Source organism: Oryctolagus cuniculus, chromosome 1 (genome assembly GCF_051225735.1).
Source record: "Oryctolagus cuniculus isolate XC-2025 breed Fujian yellow rabbit chromosome 1, ASM5122573v1, whole genome shotgun sequence".
Classification (NCBI taxonomy): domain Eukaryota; kingdom Metazoa; phylum Chordata; class Mammalia; order Lagomorpha; family Leporidae; genus Oryctolagus; species Oryctolagus cuniculus.
In genome coordinates, this window is record NC_142867.1 from 4,628,226 (window position 1) to 4,646,053 (window position 17,828).

At 70.0% G+C, this 17,828-nt stretch overlaps 1 protein-coding gene across 2 annotated transcripts; it reads right to left on the minus strand.

The window, feature by feature from the left end:
* Window positions 1-1,676: 1,676 nt before the first annotated feature.
* On the minus strand, window positions 1,677-16,463 carry GRK2 (G protein-coupled receptor kinase 2). 2 transcript variants are annotated; one of them, XM_051826557.3, is made up of 21 exons: window positions 16,073-16,463; window positions 8,946-9,022; window positions 7,419-7,492; window positions 7,248-7,349; window positions 7,092-7,166; window positions 6,948-7,009; window positions 6,480-6,531; window positions 6,016-6,107; window positions 5,746-5,845; window positions 5,592-5,670; window positions 5,385-5,515; window positions 5,139-5,233; window positions 4,958-5,065; window positions 4,811-4,877; window positions 4,567-4,667; window positions 4,061-4,127; window positions 3,892-3,987; window positions 3,611-3,773; window positions 3,377-3,513; window positions 3,177-3,290; window positions 1,677-2,863 (listed from the first exon to the last, which is right to left on the minus strand). In XM_051826557.3, exons 1-21 carry the CDS (start codon window positions 16,183-16,185, stop codon window positions 2,699-2,701), a joined length of 2,070 nt encoding a protein of 689 aa, XP_051682517.1. In that variant the 5' UTR covers window positions 16,186-16,463; the 3' UTR covers window positions 1,677-2,698. The 2 variants fall into 2 exon arrangements, with proteins under 2 accessions (XP_051682517.1, XP_051682523.1); XM_051826563.3 differs by having other exon boundaries at window positions 3,177-3,287; window positions 16,073-16,460.
* Window positions 16,464-17,828: the final 1,365 nt, after the last annotated feature.

A 17,828-nucleotide genomic window follows, 5' to 3' on the forward strand; every position in this document is an offset into this window, starting at 1 on the left:
GGCCCGCGCCAGAACTGGGGTGCAGGCCTCAGCCAGCCCAGTTCCGGCCCCCAGGGGCCCCGGGCCGTGTCTGCCGGCGGCGGGGCTCCAGGTTCCCTGCTTCAGTGCCTGGGCCAGGAGCCTTTCTCGGGGTGCCGGGTGGCCGCTCTGCTGCCAGAGGTCACCTGGCCACCCCGCTCTGGGGTGTCCTCAAGTCCTAGGGTCAGCTCAAGGGCTTGAGTGACCAGGGCTCCCAGATCTCTGGTCTCTGCCGAGGCAGGGTGTCCCCTGCCCAGGCACACCCCTCTACCAAAGAGGTGAAGAGCACCAGGCCGGCCTCTGCTGCTCATCTTGGACACCACAGTCCGGGCACCTTCGTTCCCAGCCCTTTTGCTGGGCCCCTGACCCCCAGGATGCAGCTCCTGCACTGTCATTCTGAGACCACCTCCCCACCCCACCCCCCGACTTCTCTGGGCCAGGTGGCCTGAACTCAGCTATCCGGGTGACCCCAGCCAAATCCAGCCACGTGGGCCCTCCTCCCTGCGGGCCCTGGTGCAGGGCCACCGGCCTCCCCATGTCCCACCCTGGGCCCCCCGTCCTGCAGGACCCTCTTCTTGCACCCCACCCGTCACCTCGCCACCGCACAGCTGTAGCCCCCAGCCTGCCACCCTGCACCCCTGCACCCAGCCCTCACCCGACCTGCTCAGAGCCAAGCGAGCTGCAGGCTGCGTGTCCATTCACATCTCTGTCCTGTGCTCAGGTGGGCCAGGGATTCAGGGCTCCTCGAAGTGCTGCAGCCAACCGGAGCCCCCCAGGAGCGCCTGACCCTCCCCCACATCAGAAATGCCACCACGCCCCACCCCGCTTCCCTCAAGACTCCCCAGGAGCAGCCGTGCTGTGCCGTGTGGCCACGGCCCCGGCCTAGACGCCCAGGAGCAGCCGTGCTGCGCCGTGTGGCCACGGCCCCGGCCTAGACGCCCAGGAGCAGCCGTGCTGCGCCGTGTAGCCACGGCCCCGGCCTAGACGCCCAGGAGCGGCCGTGCTGTGCCGTGTAGCCACGGCCCCGGCCTAGACACCCAGGGGTGGCCGTGCTGCGCCGTGTGACCATGGCCCTGGCCTAGATGCCCAGGAGTGGCCGAGCTGTGCTGTGGCCCTGGCCTAGACACCCCGGGGCGGCCGAGCTGTGCTGTGGCCCCGGCCTTGCCCCATGCCTCCACTGGGGCTGTGGGCAAAAGTTGACCGGGAAGGTGAGCAGCCTGCTACAGGGCGACGCCCCAAGCCTTTGGACCTGGGGGCCATACAGCAAGGCCAGCGGGGAGACCGAAGCCAGGAGGGCCGCCCTGGCCGGGGGCTGCGGTCCACCCTACAGGGCAGCACAGCCTCCTGGACTGACCCCGGGGAGGGACTTCAGCCGGGAGCCTGCCAAGCAGGGCTGCTCAGGCAGGCAGAGGTGGCCAGCTGGTGCGAAGCGATGCCAAGTGCGGAGCCACTGGCACCACTGGCAGCTTGCCGGGGCGGTGGGCAGAAGGCAGGGGATGGGTACTGGATGGCCGCCAAGGGGGAGCGGGGCACGGTGGCAGAGTGGGGGTGCCCTGCCTCCCCTAGAAGAGGGTCCGGCTCTGGGGGCCCCGGGAGCTTCCCGCATCAGCCCCCCACCCAGCAGCAGTGGACACATGCAAGGAGACTCGGACAAGCAGTCAGGCACCATTTTTTATAAAAACGCATAGTCTCATTTTCCACTCTTTAAAATCACATTCAAAAATCGGCAAAGAAACACCCCAGGGAGTGAGCAGACGGAGGGGAGGGCGCGCCGACCCAGCCCCCGGGGAGAGGGTGCGACACCACACACGGCAGCGCGACTGGCACGAGGGGCATGCGGCAGGCGAGGCGGTGCCCGGCGGCACGGACAGGACGGGGCTGTGGAGGGGCACACGGCCGGCCCTCGCGCCATGCTGCCCGCCCACCCAGGCGGGGCCTCCCTTGGCCCAGGGCTTGGGGGGCCTTGAGGCCAGGCTAGGCCAGTATGGCCCAATCCACAGTTGCCTTTCTGTGGTCCCTGAGCCCAAGTGCTCGGGTGGGAGGGAGAGGGGGCTGGGAGAGAGGGGTGTCGGGGCGGGGCAGCACCTGCTGCCCACACCACCCTCTTGGCTGAGCCACGGTGTCCAGGGCAGGCTGCGACACGGAGGCTTCTCCCGAACAGGGCACCGGAGCCCGAGTCGCCACAGGATACAGCAGGTCCCCTCTCTCCGCCAGCGGCCGGCGAGCAGGACAGCATACCGTCTGTCCCCATGTCCCGGGAAGGGCCGCAGTGGGCAAGTTCAAGTAGAATCCTTGTGCTGCGCCTCCCTGTGGCAGAGGCCCCGCCCCCATCCCCCAGCCCCACCCTGGGCACAGGACACAGCCCGCGGAGCCCCAGGGTACAGTCAGTGTGACGTCGTGCCCGGGCCAGGGGCAAGAGGCCCGCCGCCCCGCCTCGCCCCTCTCACAGGAAGACACTGGGAGCAGGCGGCCCCTGGAGGTCGGGGCAGGGGGCACTGGACAGTGGCCAGGGGTGGCAGCGGGAGCCAAGGCAAGCGGGCCCCTCCCTGGGGGCTGGGCCAGGCTGGGGCCACAGGAGATCACAATAATTACAAAATAAAACCTTTTCCGCTTTGCGGGAAAACAAATAATAAAAATCCGACAAAATAAATTAGAGGTCTACAAAAGGCGGCGGGGCGGCTCACAGGCCGTTGGCGCTGCTGCGCTGCACCAGCGGCACCTTGCTGAGCTCCACCACGGGCGAGCGCGGCTTGTTCTTCATCCGGGGCACCCGCTGCACCAGCTGCTGCGCCTCGCGGTAGGCGTCGCGAAGCTCCTTCTTCCACTGCACCAGCTCGGGGTCGCTCTGGAGGCGGGGGCGGGGCTCCGTCAGCACCTGCCCGGAGCCCCGCCCCGGGGGCTCAGGAGTCCCAGCTCCAGTCCCGCCCCGTCCGGGAGCCCCGCCCCTACCCTGGAGCCCCGCCCTGCCCGGGAGCCCCGCCCCCAAGCCAGGAGTCACTCCCATCCGGCCCGGGAGCCCAGCCCCCACCCGGGAGCCCCGCCCCCAAGCCTGGGGTCCCAGCTCCCATCCAGCTCCGTCCGCGAGCCCCGCCCCTACCCTGGAGCCCCGCCCCCACCGGAGCCCCGCCCCCCGGGAGCCCCGCCCCGCGCCCACTCACGTCGCACTGCAGCACGAACTGCTTGCCCCCGCGGATCTTGAGCAGCAGGCACTTGCGCTCCTTGATCTGCGTCTCCTCCACCGACTGGATCTCCTCCATGGTCAGCAGGCTCTGCTGCAGGCGCCGGGCGGGTGGCGGGTGAGGCCAGGCCCAGCCCCGCCCCCGGCGCCCCCCGCCCGCTCCCCACCTGCGAGGCTTACCGGGGCCTCGCCCTCGCCCCGCCACTCGAGCCGGTTGGGGAACAGGTAGAAGTACCGCCGCTGCCACTGGGTCAGGAAGGGGTTGCCCATCTTGGACATGTAGCCATGCATGATGCAGTCCTTGCCCAGGGCGTAGTCTGGCGCGAGAGAGCGCAGGGGCCTGAGCGCGGCGGCCCACCCCGCCAGGCCCCGCCAGGCCCCGCCAGGCCCACCCCGCCCCGCCCGAGCCCTCACCTTCCTCGTGGCCCAGCTGCTTGTTCTTGGCCTTCTTGCGCGCCTCCAGCCGGTCGGTCTCGGCGTTGATGGTGTCGAAGACCGTCTCGGCCACCTCCTGCTGCCACCGCTCCGAGATGGTGAGGGGGAAGTTGCGGTAGAGCTCCTGGTCGCTGTCCAGCAACTTCGCCGCAGGGACAGGGGGCCGTCAGCCACAGGCCTGCCCGCGGCCCGCGCTGGGCCCACCACCCACGCCACGGAGCCACGCGGGCCCCGCGCAGAGGCCGGGCCGGGCCCTGTACCTTGATCCCTTTCGTGTCCTCCTCGTCGAAGGAGCCGATGTCGAAGGCGTCGGCCGCGTTCACCTCCCCGCGCGGGGGGATCAGCGGGGGAGGGTACTGCAGGACAGGGGGGACGTCAGCACGGGGCGGGGGCTGGGGCGCCCGGGCCCACCCTGCTGCAGGCCCTTACCTTCTGCAGGAAGACCATCTGCCAGTCCAGGGAGCGGAAGAAGGGGCTCTCCTTCACCTCCTGAGCCCTGGGCGGGGGGCGGAGGGCACAGAGTCAGGCCCGGGCCTGCAGCGCGCGTAACTCCTGTGGCTCTGTGGCCCCGGCCTTGACCCGGAGCCTGCTGGCCCGTCCCTGCGCTGGGAGACTGGAGCTGCGACCCCGCAGGGCAGCGGCCAGCTTCAGAGCTCACGGGGAGACCTGGCCACACCGCGCCCAGCACCTAACGGCCAAAAAGCTGCTCCTGACATCACCGCCCTTGGCACGAGGGCCCCCCTGGAAGCCGGGGTCTCCCGGCGGGTTCCCCTGCGGCCCGAGAACGCTGGGCCGGGCCTGGCTGAGCTCCGAGGAGGAGGGGAGGGGGCCCTCGTCCTTGGGGGAAGCTGGCACACTCACCCGCAGCCCTCGTCCTTGGGGAAGCTGGCACACTCACCCGCGGCCCTCGTCCTTGGGGAAGCTGGCACACTCACCCGCGGCCCAGGCAGCCCAGCCTCCGGTTCACGTCCCTCTGCAGCAGCCCCTCCAGCAGGGAGCGCAGCTCCGGGGAGAAGGAGTCGGGCAGCTCCACGGCCTGCGGGGAGGGGGCGTGGGAAACTGGGCCCGCTCGGCCCCAGCGCGGGCTCAGGCGGCCCAGGGAGGAGGGGAGAGCCGTGGGGCGGGGAGGCAGCCCCCGCGGGAGACCCCTGCCCGCCACACTGGGGCCCCTGCACTCACCATCGTCAACGTCATCCGGTCGATCTCATGCTTGTCTTTGGTCTTGTGCTGCCGGAAGGGGCTGTGCCTGTGCGGGACAGGAGTGAGAGGGGGTCAGCGGCCGCGCGGCCCGCAACCTCGCCCGCCCACCGGCGCGGGGCCACTCACCCCCGAAGCAGCTTGAAGAGCATGCAGCCCAGCGAGAACCAGTCGGCGCTGCTGTCGTAGGCCACGCCCTTCTGCAGGACCTCGGGGGCCATGTACCCGTGGGTGCCCCTGCGGGTGCAAGGCGGCCGTGAGCGGGCGTGCAGAGGGGCGGGGGCGGGGCGAGGGAGGGCGGGGCGCTCACACGCTGGCGTGGGGCTTCTTCTTGGAGAAGTCGCAGGCCAGGCCCAGGTCCGAGATGCGCACGTGCCCGTGTTCGTCCAGCAGGATGTTGGCGGGCTGGGGAGGAGGCTCAGTGAGCGGCCGCCGGCCGGGGGCAGTTGGGCCCGGCGAGGGGGCACGGCGGCGTCCAGGGGCCCGGCCCCGGCCGTGGGGGGGGGCACGGCGGCGTCCAGGGACCCGGCCCCGGCCGTGGGGGGGGGGGCCTCACCTTCAGGTCCCGGTAGACCACGAAGCGATTGTGCATGTGTTCCAGGCCCAGGATGATCTCGGCCGCGTAGAAGCGCATGTCGGCCTCGGAGAAGACGCCGTGCTGGGACAGGTGGTAGTGCAGGTCCCCGCCTGCGGGAGGCAGCCCCGCTCAGCTCCCGCCCCGGCCCTGGCCCCGGCCCCGCACCCAGGCCGGCCCAGCGCTCACCGTTCATGAGGTCCAGGATGAAGCTGAGCTTGTCGGGCGTGTGGAAGGCGTAGGACATGCAGACGATGAAGGGGCAGTCCTAGGAGGGGAGGAGCAGTCAGGAGAGGCCGCCGGGGCCGCGGCAGAGGCCGCTCCGGTGCAGGCCCCGGCTCACCCCGGTGCTGACGAGGGACAGCATGATGCGCTCGTTCAGGGCCAGCGTCTCGCCCTGCTTCATCTTGATGCGCTTCTTGTCCAGGCACTTCATGGCGTACCTAGAAGCAGGCCGGGGCAGGGCGCCGGCGGTCAGCCCTCGTGTTGAAGACTGGACCCAGATCGGGAGAGAGTCCCGCCGCCCGAGCGAGACAGGCGGGAGGCAGGCGGCGGCACGGAGCCCAGGGCCGGCCACGCGGGGACCCTCCCCCGGGAGCAGCGGCACGCTCACATCTTGCCCGTGTCGGCTTTCCGGCACCCGTAGACCTCGCCGAAGCCCCCGCGCCCGATGATCCGATGCACGCTGAAGTCGTTCATGGTCAGCTGCGGGAGTGGGGACAGCCCGGTCACTGCGGGCTGCCTGGCCCAGTCCCTGGAGAGGGGCACCCAGGCAGCAGGGACGGACCCCGCCCCGGGCTCCCCCGCACCTGCGTGTCCTCACCTGCCTCCCGGGGAGGCCTGGCGCCCGCCCCTCAAGCACGCCCTGGGCCCGCCCCTCAAGCACGCCCTGGCGCCCGCCCCTCAAGCATGCCCTGGGCCCACCCCTCAAGCACGCCCTGGCGCCCGCCCCTCAAGCACGCCCTGGCTGCCCGCCCCTCAAGCGTGCCCTGGGCCCGCCCCTCAAGCGCGCCCTGGGCCCGCCCCTCAAGCACGCCCTGGGCCCGCCCCCGCCCCGCCCCCGCCCCGCCCACTCACGTGGATGTTGAGCTCCACGTTCTTCCACTGGCAGAATCGGGTGAACTTCTCACTGGAAGGGAAGCGCCCGGCTCAGGCAGGCTCAGAGAGGGCAGCGCAGCTCGGAGCTGGCGCAAGCCTGCCCCCGCCCCCTGCCCCTGCCGGGGGTCCCGTCGGGTGGGTGTGACAGCGCCCCACGCTTCAGCGTCCTCTTCCGGGGCCGCACAGCTGTGCTGTGGGCTCCTGCCGGGACCAGATAAGCTCAGGCGGCCGCCCACCCAAGACTTCCTGCCACCACGGCCTGCTCGGGGCCCACCCGCCCGTGCCTGCACCTCCGGCCAGAGCCCACTGAGCCGGGCAGATGCTGTGCCCTGCGTCCAGCTGGACTCCGCCTACACCCCCAGCACCCCAGCTCGGGGTGCTCCTCCGGATGCTCACAGCGCCCAGGCTGGCTCCGGCCCCGCCCTCCCATGCCAGCCCCCCACTCACCTCTCGATGAACTTCCGGAACACATCCCCTCGGAGGTTTTGGCAAATCTCTTCGATGTAGGGCTACGGGAGGGGCTGGGGTTGGTGACTGCCCCTCGGGATTGGGGGGGCAGGCCCAGCCCCGCCCCCGGAGTCCAGCACACACCTGGAAGAGGTCCGGAGGCACCTGCTTCTTCACCAGGTGGCCCTGGACGTGCTCGGTGGCACTCTTGGAGAAGGGCTGGGGGGACAGAGGCGGCCGTGAGCCCTCGCAGGGCCTCGCCCTCCCTCGCCCACCCGCGGGCCGGCCGGGGCCACTCACGTGCGAGCAGGCCAGCAGCTCCTTCATGATGTACGAGTCAAAGATCTCCCGGCTGCGGGCCACGCGCTCCTCCTCCGTCTCCAGCTTCTCATACTTCCTGATCTGGGGGTGGGGGGGTCTCGTGAGTCCCCCGGGGCGGCCCCGCCCCCTCCCCGGGCAGGCCCACCGCACCTCCTCGTAGAACTCCACCAAGGGCCTGGCCTCCTCCAGATGGTTCAGGCAGAAGTCTCGGAACAGCAGGTACCCTGGAAGCGAGCGCGTGGGGTGCCAGTGAGCCACAGCGCTGCTGCAGACGGCGTGGGGGGGCCCCCTGGATCAAAGTGGCCAAGGGGACAGCAGAGGCGGTGCCGCCACCCTGAAGGCCCCTGGACTCCAGGCTGGGCGGGGCCCCGTGCTTGCACAGGGGCAGGCGGCAGGCCTGGGCCCCGCCCCCCATGCAGTCCAGCAGCCTGACCACCCACGGCGAGGCTGGGGTGTGCAGGTACAGAGGCCGAGGTCCCGTCTGGGGGCCTGAGCCAAGTCAGGCTGCGCCCCTCTCCCCGACCTCGCTCCCTCTGTCATCGGGGTCATCCTCACGGCAGCCCAGAGGAACAGGCAGTGAGGGCAGGTTGGGTAAACTGAGGCACAGGGAGCCCTGTCAATCACAAGGCACGTGCCGAGGTGACCGGCGGCTGGTCACCGGGAAGGACAGGCCAAAGGGTGATGGTCTCTGTGCCAGGGGCATGGGAGGGTGAAGGGACAGGATGGGCCGCAGGAGGTCCTGGACAGGACGTCCTCACCCCCCCCCCCCCCCCCCGCGCAGGCCCCTGAGCAGCTGCCCGGGACAGGCAGGGCTGAGGGCAGCCCCGCCCCCTCAGGGGCATCCGGCCCACAGGGCGACTCGGTTTGTGCTGGGGACTTCCTGTGCCTCTGGGGGCCGTGGCCGGTGCCGTCCACACCCTCCACCGCCTGGGCACCTCCATCAGGACTTGTGGCCAGCATTTCTGGCAAGGGCAGCCGGGCCTTTCAGTGGAGCCCTGGGGTAAGCTGTGGCCGGCTTCCTGGAACGGCTGACACCACCTGATCCGACCCCGGGTCCTTGGCAGTGGGGGGGGGGGGGGCTGAGTCCCATTCCCAGGGGATGTCATCATCGGGCTCAGAGAGGTGAAGCGCCGTGCCCAGGGTCACACAGCACGGGACTGGGAACTCGAGGGAGTGCCCCCGACCCCGCCAGCTGCCCTCCACACTCCATCCTGCCCAGGACCCCCGGTTCAGAGCCGGGGTCTTCGGGGAGAGGCCAGGGCGGAGCTGTGCCAGGCTGGAGCCGCAGCCCCGAGGGCGGCCGCACAATGCTCCCCAGACCCGCACAGGCCCCGGGGAGGAAGCCGGCGGCAGCCGGGCCAAGGCAGGGTGCTGCGAGGGCCCGTGGGGGCGGGGCGGGCTGGCCACAGCGGCAGGCCCACAGGAAGGGCCCCGCCTCTTCCTGCCAGTCCTACCAACCGCCCAGAGCAGCTGCGGCCGCGCCAGGGGAAGCTGCAACTCTCAAAAACAAAAACCTCAAGGAGGAACTTCCCCGGCGACCCTGGAGGACGGCCGGGCCCCACCCCCACCACGGGGCTCCGCGGACACAGGCACGAGGGGTCACAGCCCGCCACAGGGCTGCCTGGCTGTGGGGATGCTCCCAGCCCCGGCCGCAGGGGTCTGGGCTGCGGCACTCACCCAGCTTCTGGGAGAAGATCTTCTCAAACGTCACCTCGCCCCGGTCCTCCAAGTACTTCTGCATGACACTGCGGATGCTGCGGGCAGAGGGGCACGGTGGGCGGGGCCCAAAGCACAGCCAGCGGGGGTCGGGGTGGGGCGGGGGGCTCCGCGGGAGCCTGAGCCTGCACGCCAGGGCTCCGGCCCCAAAGGCCAGGGTGGCCAGCAGGTGGCCTCCCGCTGCCACGCGCTGGCTTTGGGAACTCGGCCAGGCCTCACGCACCAGGGGACAGGCAGGCACACGTGGTGGCTGCCCCCCCAAGGGTCCCGCGCCGGCACAGGCCGGCACACGCATGGACAGAGCCTGGAAGCGTGATGCGGCCGCCGGAGCAGGCAAGCCCGGGGACGGTGGACAGCAGCTTCGTGGTGGCCGGGCTGCGGGGTGGGGGCGCGATCGCCACAGGGGCAGGGCTCCATCCGGGGTGCGTTTGTACAGAGACCCCCCAGCTGCACGCGGCAGGTGCTGAGTGTCCTGTCTTACGAATTATACCGCAACTTAGGGAGAAGCACTTAACCATTACAGAAAAGCCAAGCCTCAGCCGGAGCGTCTCTCACGCCAGGAGCTGGCCTTGCAGCGCAGCGGGTAAAGCCGCCGCCTGGGCCGGCTCCGCGGCTCACTAGGCTAATCCTCCGCCTTGCGGCGCCGGCACACCAGGTTCTAGTCCCGGTCGGGGTGCCAGATTCTGTCCCGGTTGCCCCTCTTCCAGGCCAGCTCTCTGCTGTGGCCAGGGAGTGCAGTGGAGGATGGCCCAAGTGCTTGGGCCCTGCACCCCATGGGAGACCAGGAAAAGCACCTGGCTCCTGGCTCCTGCTATCGGATCAGCGCGGTGCGCCGGCCGCAGCGCGCTGGCCGCGGCGGCCATTGGAGGGTGAACCAACGGCAAAGGAAGACCTTTCTCTCTCTCTCTCTCACTGTCCACTCTGCCTATCAAAAAAAAAAAAAAAAAAAAAAGCCGCCGCCTGGCATCCCCTGAGGGCGCAGGCTCAAGTCCCGGCTGCTCCACTTCCCATCCAGCTCCCTGCCTGTGGCCTGGGAAAGCAGTGGAGGATGGCCCAGTCCTTGGGTCCCTGCACCCGCATGGGAGACCTGGAGGAAGCTCCCGCCTCCTGGCTTCCACCTGGCCCAGCCCTGGCCCTTGTGGCCATCCAGGGGGTGAACCAGTGGATGGAAGATGGATCTCTTTTCCTAACTCTTTCAAATAAACAAAATAAATTCTTTAAAAAATTACTGCGGCCCTGGGATGCTCAGGAGGGCTGGAGGGAAGGGGCTGGCCGTGGTGCCCCTGAAGCCCGACCCCAGGCTCACTGCCTGGCTTCTCTCACCCCAACACCGTGCACAGCCTGGGAGAGCCACGCTATGCTGCGTGCCTCGGGTGCTGTCCTCTCCCCTGCCGACCTGGCCCTCACTGGCCCGGGGCTTCTGGGCAATGCTTAGCCAGCCGCACCAGGGGCGCATGTGTGGCTGGGCCATCACACCTGAGCCTGCGGCATGTACAGGGCCCCCGGCAGGCCTCAGCAGGGGGACTGTGGCCGGTGAGATGGTGACACGCACACCCCGGCCTCTCTGCAGCCCCGCCCCAGGGAGCCCAGCACGGGCTGGCCAGCCTGGTGACCCTGGCGCCAACCTGAGACATGGGTATGGCACAGTGACCCCGTGTCCCCATCCTGGGGCTCCCTTAGCCCGGCTGAGTGGAGCTGACGGCCCAGGCCCAGGGCCCCCCAGGCCTTGGAGCCAGTGCCCTCCACACACCAGTGGGCCTGGGCGGGGTCGGGGGGCACGCAGGCTCACAACCACCAAGGACACGCAGGGACGAGGGAGCCGGGGGCCAGAAACCAATCTCACACAGCAGGCTCTCAGGGACAGCGCTAAGCCGGGGAAGGCAGTGTAGCGGCAGACAGGCGCGTGGGGCCGCGGCGCCTGCAGGGAACAGCGCGGGGCCCAGGCCGGCGGGGCCCTCACCGTCCCTGGGCTCGGCTCTGGACACTCAGCTTCTGCAGCCGATCCTGTGCTTAAGGAATAGAGTGGGGAAAACGGGACAAGTGTCCACTTCCACGCAGCTATGGTCAGCTAGCGGGGGGACCCACCAGGAATGGGGGTCCCGAGCCCCAGGCTGGCTTCCTGAGAACTGGCAGAGCTGGGGCCAGCCCAGCAGAGGGAATGCCCAGCCGGGAGCCAGGGGGCAGCCACTGCCACTTCCTACCATGTGACCCCAGGGCAGCCGGAAGCCAGACACACGGAGGTCGCCACGGGGGGAAGTGTGCACGCTAGGGGACCCTGCCTGTGGCAGCCGGGGCACCTTCCCGGGGCTCTCCCGTGGCCTAGGCCTCCCCCTACCCCGGAAGCCAGGACCCCAGGCTCCGAGGCTGCCCCTCCGAGGCCACGCCTGGCAGTGGCCACAGCATTCTTCCCAGCCCACAGCACTTCATTTCTTTCCCTTAAAAAGAGAAAAAATCTTTTAAAAATAAAATAAACACCCTACCCCCCACCAAAAAAAAAAAAAAAAGAACACCAAACACGAAGTCAGCCTAGGCAGAGTCCTCGAACGGAACGTCCCTGAGGTCTGCTGCCCACCCTCAGGGGAGGTGGCCAAGGCGCTGGCAGCTTAGGGTCGCCGGGGACACTCCCGCTGGGGCGGCACCTCCCGGGCCGGGTCGCTTTCTTCTCCAGCACCCGCCCCCGGTACTGGCGGAGTCCGAGTCCGGGTTGGCAATGCGCCCAGAGTGCCCCCCCCATCGTCACGCCTGACACCCAGGGCTCCCGCTCTGCATCACTGAAGAGCCGGGTGCCTAAGTGTCCTCGGACCACGGGACCCTGAGGCCCCCACGCCCCGGGAAAGGGTCCTCCAGCTGCCGCCGCCCTGGTGGCTGGACGGGCGCCCACGCCTGGGTCCCAAATGGCTCTCCCCACCTCCTTCCTGGGAGGCCAACTCGCACACTTCAAAAATCCGCCCACACGGTGCTGAATGGCCGCCACCGCGCCGGCCACTGAGGAAGCCGTGGGGACGCGGCTGCTGTCCCACCCCGGGGGCCGCAGGGCAGGCCCGGCCAGGCCCTGCTCCCCAGCGCCTTGCAGCCAGCAACAGAGCCCGACGGCGTGCGCCTGGTCTTGTCCAGGGCTCTGCTCACACTTGCCGTGTCCTTAGGGGCTGGGGCTGCCGGGGACGGACGGGGCCTGTGGCCAGGCAGCCTCCGGGTGAGCCAGGCCCGGGGCTGCGGGTGGTGCAGAGTGGCTGGGGCTCCTTTCGTGCCAGCGTCACCCTCCCCGGGGCCCCGTGGGGACAGCCCAGCACCTGCCCTGGCAGAGTAGGGAGGGCACCTTGGCACAGACGTGCTCGGTGTCGGGAAGGCCTGCCCAGCCCCGGCAGAAACTGCTTGGCCCCGTCCCCGCCCCCTCGGCTGGGTCTGCCTGGCGCGGGGGGAGCCACTTCCTCTCTCCCTGCACAGCGAGCAGCGGAGGGGTGAGGAGACAGGGCAGCGGGCAGGGAGGGCAGAGGGCTGAGGGGCCCTCAGTCCCCCAGGCTGCTCCCAGGCAGCCTGCGCACGCCTGCCCCGCGTGGTGTGGAAGCCAAGGCCAGCGGGCTCCAGGCCTGGCAGCGAGCAGGGCCTGTGGCTGCCGCCCAGGTGCTCCCCTGGGCCATTTCCAGGAAACCTGGCACCGAGGTGGCAGCTGGAGGAGGAAGTCCCCTGGGGCATCTTATTAATATTTTTCAATGACTCCCTGGGGCTGCCCGTGTCCTCAGAGTGCGAGGCTGGGGCCACGGACCAACCGGGGCAGAGCGAGGCGGCCACACGGTGCACAGGAGGGGACGCTACGTTGTCACGTATCACGGCTCCTTCGCGGATGTGACGCGAGCCCCAGCCCCTGCAGCTGACGGAACACACGGCCATCCCGCGGGCACATGCCGAGGACAAACTTCCGGAACTCCCTGCCCTGCCCTGCGCGGGGGTGGGGGACCCCGGCCCCAAGCCCAGGCCGGCTCCCCGAGTGGGCGCAGTGCACCCTGGCGCAGGCGAGGCTGCTGTGGCTACAGGAGAAAGCCGCACGCAAACGCCTCCTGTTTCGAACATGATCGAAACAGCGGCGCACATGGACCTGCCGGGGACCCGTCTGGGGCTGCCGGGGCGTCAGGGCAGGTGTGGCGGAGGGGGCTGCCCGCTCTGCCTGCTCCCCGAAGGCTGTCACGTGCCTGTTCGCCGCGAGGCAGCCGCCCCTGAGCGCCCAGCCCCTCCGCACGGCAGACCTGGGCGCAGGAGGCGACGCGGGCCGAGGCGCGTGCCTGCACCTGACGTCACTGGGAATTTACTACGACTGCATTAATAGGACACATCACTCCCGCCGACAGTGCACGCATTCCAGCCGGCAAGGCTCCCTTCCAACGGCAACTACGGGCGCCCCCTGCTCTGCAGAGAACAGAGGTGGGGGGCTCCGAAGGCCCAGAGGGGGTGCCTGCTGGAAAGATGATCTTGTTGGGGGGGGAGGCTGCGGCTGTCGCAGTGGAAAGTTCTGGGTGAGAGAGGACGCCTTGCCCGCCGCCTTCCCCCACAGACCGAGGCAGGAAGTTCTGGCTGCAAAGAGTTAACAGGAACGAAGCGGCAGCGGAGGAAGAGCTGGGTCTGGGGAGACCGAGCCACCGACCGGGAAGCCAGAAGGGGCAGGAAGGAGGCACCGCGGTGGGGGAGGGACCAGCGCGGCTGCGAGAGGCACCCAGCTCCGCCGGGAGGCCAGGCAGCGCGCCCCGGCCGGCCGGGAGCCTGGAGATTAACTGCACAAGGCCTCAGTGGGCACATTAGCAAACGACCGTAATTACACCTCTGCCGCCTGCCGCTGCCGGGAAAGGCGGCAGCTCTGAAGGGGCGAGACCCGGCCCCCAGACCCACGAGCTGAGAGGTCGCCAGACACCGAGCTGCCCCCTCGAGTTACTGAGAGGGAAACCGAGGCAGCCACGGCTGGGCCAGGACTGCCGGCTTCCCGCGAGGAAGAGGCCGGGAAACGGGTCTACTTCCTGGGATTCTACAGGTGACAGAAGGGGTGGCCCGTGCCAAGTCAGCACGGCACAGTGCCCAGGTGCCACCGGCCCCCGGCCCAGCTCCCGGCCAAGCCACAACCCAGCACCTGCCGCGAAGAGGCTACCAGGATGGCGCACCCCGGGGTGGGGACAGCTCCCGGACCGCGGCCTTGTGGAAGCGGGAAAGATGGAGCCCCAGTGGGGACTGGGCCTGCCTGTTACTCCCCAGCCCCTTCCGCACTGGGCAGGGCGGCAAGCAGAGGCGCCCAGGATGGGGTGGCCGGGCAGAGGCCCAGTTCTGGTCCCAGCTCTCCCCGGCGACCCAGACAAGGCCCCTCCCTCTCTGGGCCTCAGTGGCTTCAGGTGTTCAATGGGGAGCCTCCCGCCCACGGGCCGAGCAAAGCATCAGATGGACAGGCCGCACTTTGGAAGTGGGTGGCGCTGGGCAAACACGGGACACAGTCCCTGTCGTGGCCCAGGGCCGGAGCCCGGACCCCAGGCCGGCTGTGCCCGGGGCAGGCGGGGTGCTCTCCACCCTCCTGTCCAGCGGAAACCCGTGCACAGCCTGCCCCGTGCCCCCCCCAGGACGGGAGGCCACGCCGCAGTCCTCAGGCTCCTTGAGCCGCTCAGCCCTTCGCCGACGTGCCGGGTCAGCGTTCGGACCGAGACCAGCGCCAGCCGCAGGCGTCCGGGAGCACCCAGCACCTGCAGTGTCGGCTCCAGGCGGGCCCCCGCAGGAGCGGTGCATGCTGGGGAGATTAGCCAAATGCAGAACCTTCCAGAAAAGGCCCTGGTGCTCACGTCATGCCTGCAGGTGGGCCTCGAGGCCACAGCCCCCAAGGAGAGCTACCTGGGGCCACCGCGGAGGGCGACCCGTCTCCTCCCCGGGGGCTTTGTCATGTCTGTCCCTGTCGCTGCTCCCTGGTCAGCCCCGGCCGACGACGGTTGGTCTGGTTCCTGTTTTGAGAAATCTGATTGCAAATGTCTTAGGCGGCGCGGGGGAGGGAGGGTGCTAACGGCCTTTTTAAAACCAAGACCAATTTTCCTCTCCCAGGCCTGCTGTGCAGTCAATCTGAAACCCACGGAGCAGGGTGCGAGGAGGGGTGGCCGGCCAACACCGCAGGGCACCCCGGGCAGCTGGGGCTCGGCTGCCACACCTGCGCCCCGTGCCAGGGACCGCGGCCACGGCGCAGCCGCGACACTCGCTTTGCACCTTCCACATTTCACAAAGCCAGAAACGGGAAGGGACTTGCCCAGTGTCACATGACAAGGCCTTGTCCCCAGCCGCCGGGCACACAGGAGTCGTCGCCGGGATGGGGACCCTGGTGGCTGTACTGAACGCCGGCCCCCAGGTCCCAGCTCGGGCCAGCGCAGGGGGCAAAATGCAGAGAGAGCAGCCGGAATCCCTGGGCTGCTGGCCGGGTGCCACCCTGGGTGACCTGGGTGACACGGGGCGGGCCACCCACTCACGGGGCTCCGGCTTCTCCACCTGTTCCACCGGGCCTGGGCGGCTCGCTCGGTGGGAAAACACTGCCAGCCCTAAAGCGCTGGACGAGCCCCGGCCACCATTCCCACCCTGGGCACTTCTCCATCCACATCCTGGCCCTTTAAACTCTGCCACCAGGGGCAATGACATCACGGAGAGGTGGCAGCCGTGGTCCAGCTGCTGCAGGTGTGCTGGGCTGTCCCTGGGTCATCAGCACCCCCAGGGTCCCCAGGCAGGGCCCCCACAGGAGACACGCCGCGGGGGTCGGGGCACACACGTCGCCCCCACCCGAGAGCAGCCTGGGGGTGGGGGCGGTCGCTGCACGCGCCACGCCCGGCCGCCCCAGGACAGCGAGCCCACCCACCGGAGCGCGGGGCGAGAGCCCCAAGACCGCACGACCCCGGAACCTCGCACGGCGGGGGAGCGGGCTGGCAGTGCCGGAATCCCGAGGGGGCGCTGGGGGCAGGGGCGGCCGAGGAAGAGGAGGATGGCGCTGGGGGTGGGAGTCCCGGAGTGGGGCGCTCCGGCGCGCGGGGCGGGGGGCGCCGGGGTCACGCGGGCCGGCGCCCGGGCAGCGGGCCGCGCGGCCGCCTCACCTGGGCTCGGGCAGCAGGATCTTCTTGCTGGCGCGCGCCGCCGGCGTGGCCTTGCTCTTCTCCATGGCCATCAGGTAGCTCACGTCGGCCAGCACCGCCTCCAGGTCCGCCATCTTGGCGGCGGCGGCGCTGCCTCCTCCCGCCGCCGCCGCTCGCTCGGCTCGGCCCGGCCCGGCCGCGGCTCGCTCGGCCTCGGGCGCCGCCGCCGCCGCCGCCGCCGCCCGCCCGGCCCCGCTGGGCGCCCGCGGCTCCGCTGGCCGCGCTCACAGGCGGCGCCGCCCCATGGCCCCGGCTCGCGCTGCGCTCCCGCCGGGACTGCAGTCGGGGCGCCGCCGCCGCCGCCGCCGCCCGCGCCCCGGAGCCGCCGCCGCCGCCGCCTCCGGCCCCGCCTGCCGCGCACAGCGCCAGCGAGCCCGCGAGGGGCCGAGCCGGGCGGCCGGCGGCGCCCCCTGCAGGCCGCGCGGGCCACCCCGCGCCCACGCCCCGGCCGGACGTCGGCCGTGCGTCCCGGACCCTGGGCCTGGGCCGGCAGCCTCCAGTCGCGGCCCGGGATCCCACCCTCCAGAACCAGAGCTCGGCCGAGACCCCGGGCCAGGGCCGGGACTCCGCCCGAGACCCCCGAGCCGACTTCAGAACGGGATCCCAGACCCTGCTGTAACCCGGCACCTGATTCCAAAAAGGACCCCAGACTCGGCCACAGCCCTGGGGCCCCAAGCGCTGGCCCCAGGTGCCCAGCAGGACTCCCTAAGGAGGTTTGAGATCTTGGCCTTGGGACCTCCCCGGTTAGCAGCTCCAGGCCTGGACTTGGACCCGGGTTGGACTCAGAGCCCAGTCGGTCATCGAGCCACCAGGAAGGTGACCTCTGCCGTCACACCCCAGGCTCCTCCAGCACCCACCCCTGCCCCAGGGGCCGCTTTGGGATGATTGCACAACACGGGGCCAACTCTCCCATCCTGGGGGGGGTGGGGGCACAGGGTCTCAGTGTGCCTGGCAGCCCCCACAACTGGGAGCCACCCACAACGGGAAAGCCAGCGTCTCAAGGCACAGCCCCAGGCCTGACAGATCCCCTCTCTGGAGCCCCCGCCCCGGTTCCCACCCCAGCAGAGGGCACACTCAGCCCAGGTCCTCATGCCGGGTCCTGAACCAGAACCAGGAGCCCTCCGCGAAGCAGGGCCCCCACGCACTTCGGGGCCACCTTCCCGGGTCAGCACAAACGGCGAGGCCCCTGCTCCGCGGGGACTCTGCCGCCCACCCAGATACCCGTCAGACCCTCCGGTTTCTTTTCCTTGATCCCTCCCTCTCCCCTCCCCTAACCTCTCCTCACACCCTCCTGTCTGGCCCCCCCGAGAACCTTCTGGAACCTGTCCATTTCTCAGGATCTGCTGGGCCCACTCAGGACTGGGCCGCCTCTGCCCAAAGCACCACAGGACCAGACGCCCTGACCTGCAAGGGGGGTCCCTGCCCCTCTCAGCTTGTTCAGCCCCCACCCTCGGTGTCGGGTGTCCCCCACCCCCCACCCATCCCTTCTCACCCCCCGCGCCCCTGCTCAGCCTTGAGCCTGGAACCCTCTGGGTGCCTTCCTCCCTCACCAACTCCTGCTTGCCCTCTAATGCCACTTCCTCCAGGCAGCCTTCCTGGACTCCTGACCCCGGCTATGTCCATCTCTTCCTCTACACCGCCCACCCAGGAGAGCCTATTCCCTTGGTCGGGAAGCATCGTCTTGTTATGTTTTTATTTATGTATTTGAAAGGCAGAG

Coding starts and splice junctions, on each gene's coding strand:
- GRK2 (XM_051826557.3), bottom strand. CDS start 16,185: ATGGCGGACCTGGAGGCGGTGCTGGCCGACGTGAGCTACCTGATGGCC. Junction 7,010..7,091: donor TGCCTCCGGACCTCTTCCAG/GTGTGTGCTGGA, acceptor CCCCTCCCGTAG/CCCTACATCGAAGAGATTTG. Junction 3,291..3,376: donor GGGGCGAGGGCGAGGCCCCG/GTAAGCCTCGCA, acceptor CGGCGCCTGCAG/CAGAGCCTGCTGACCATGGA.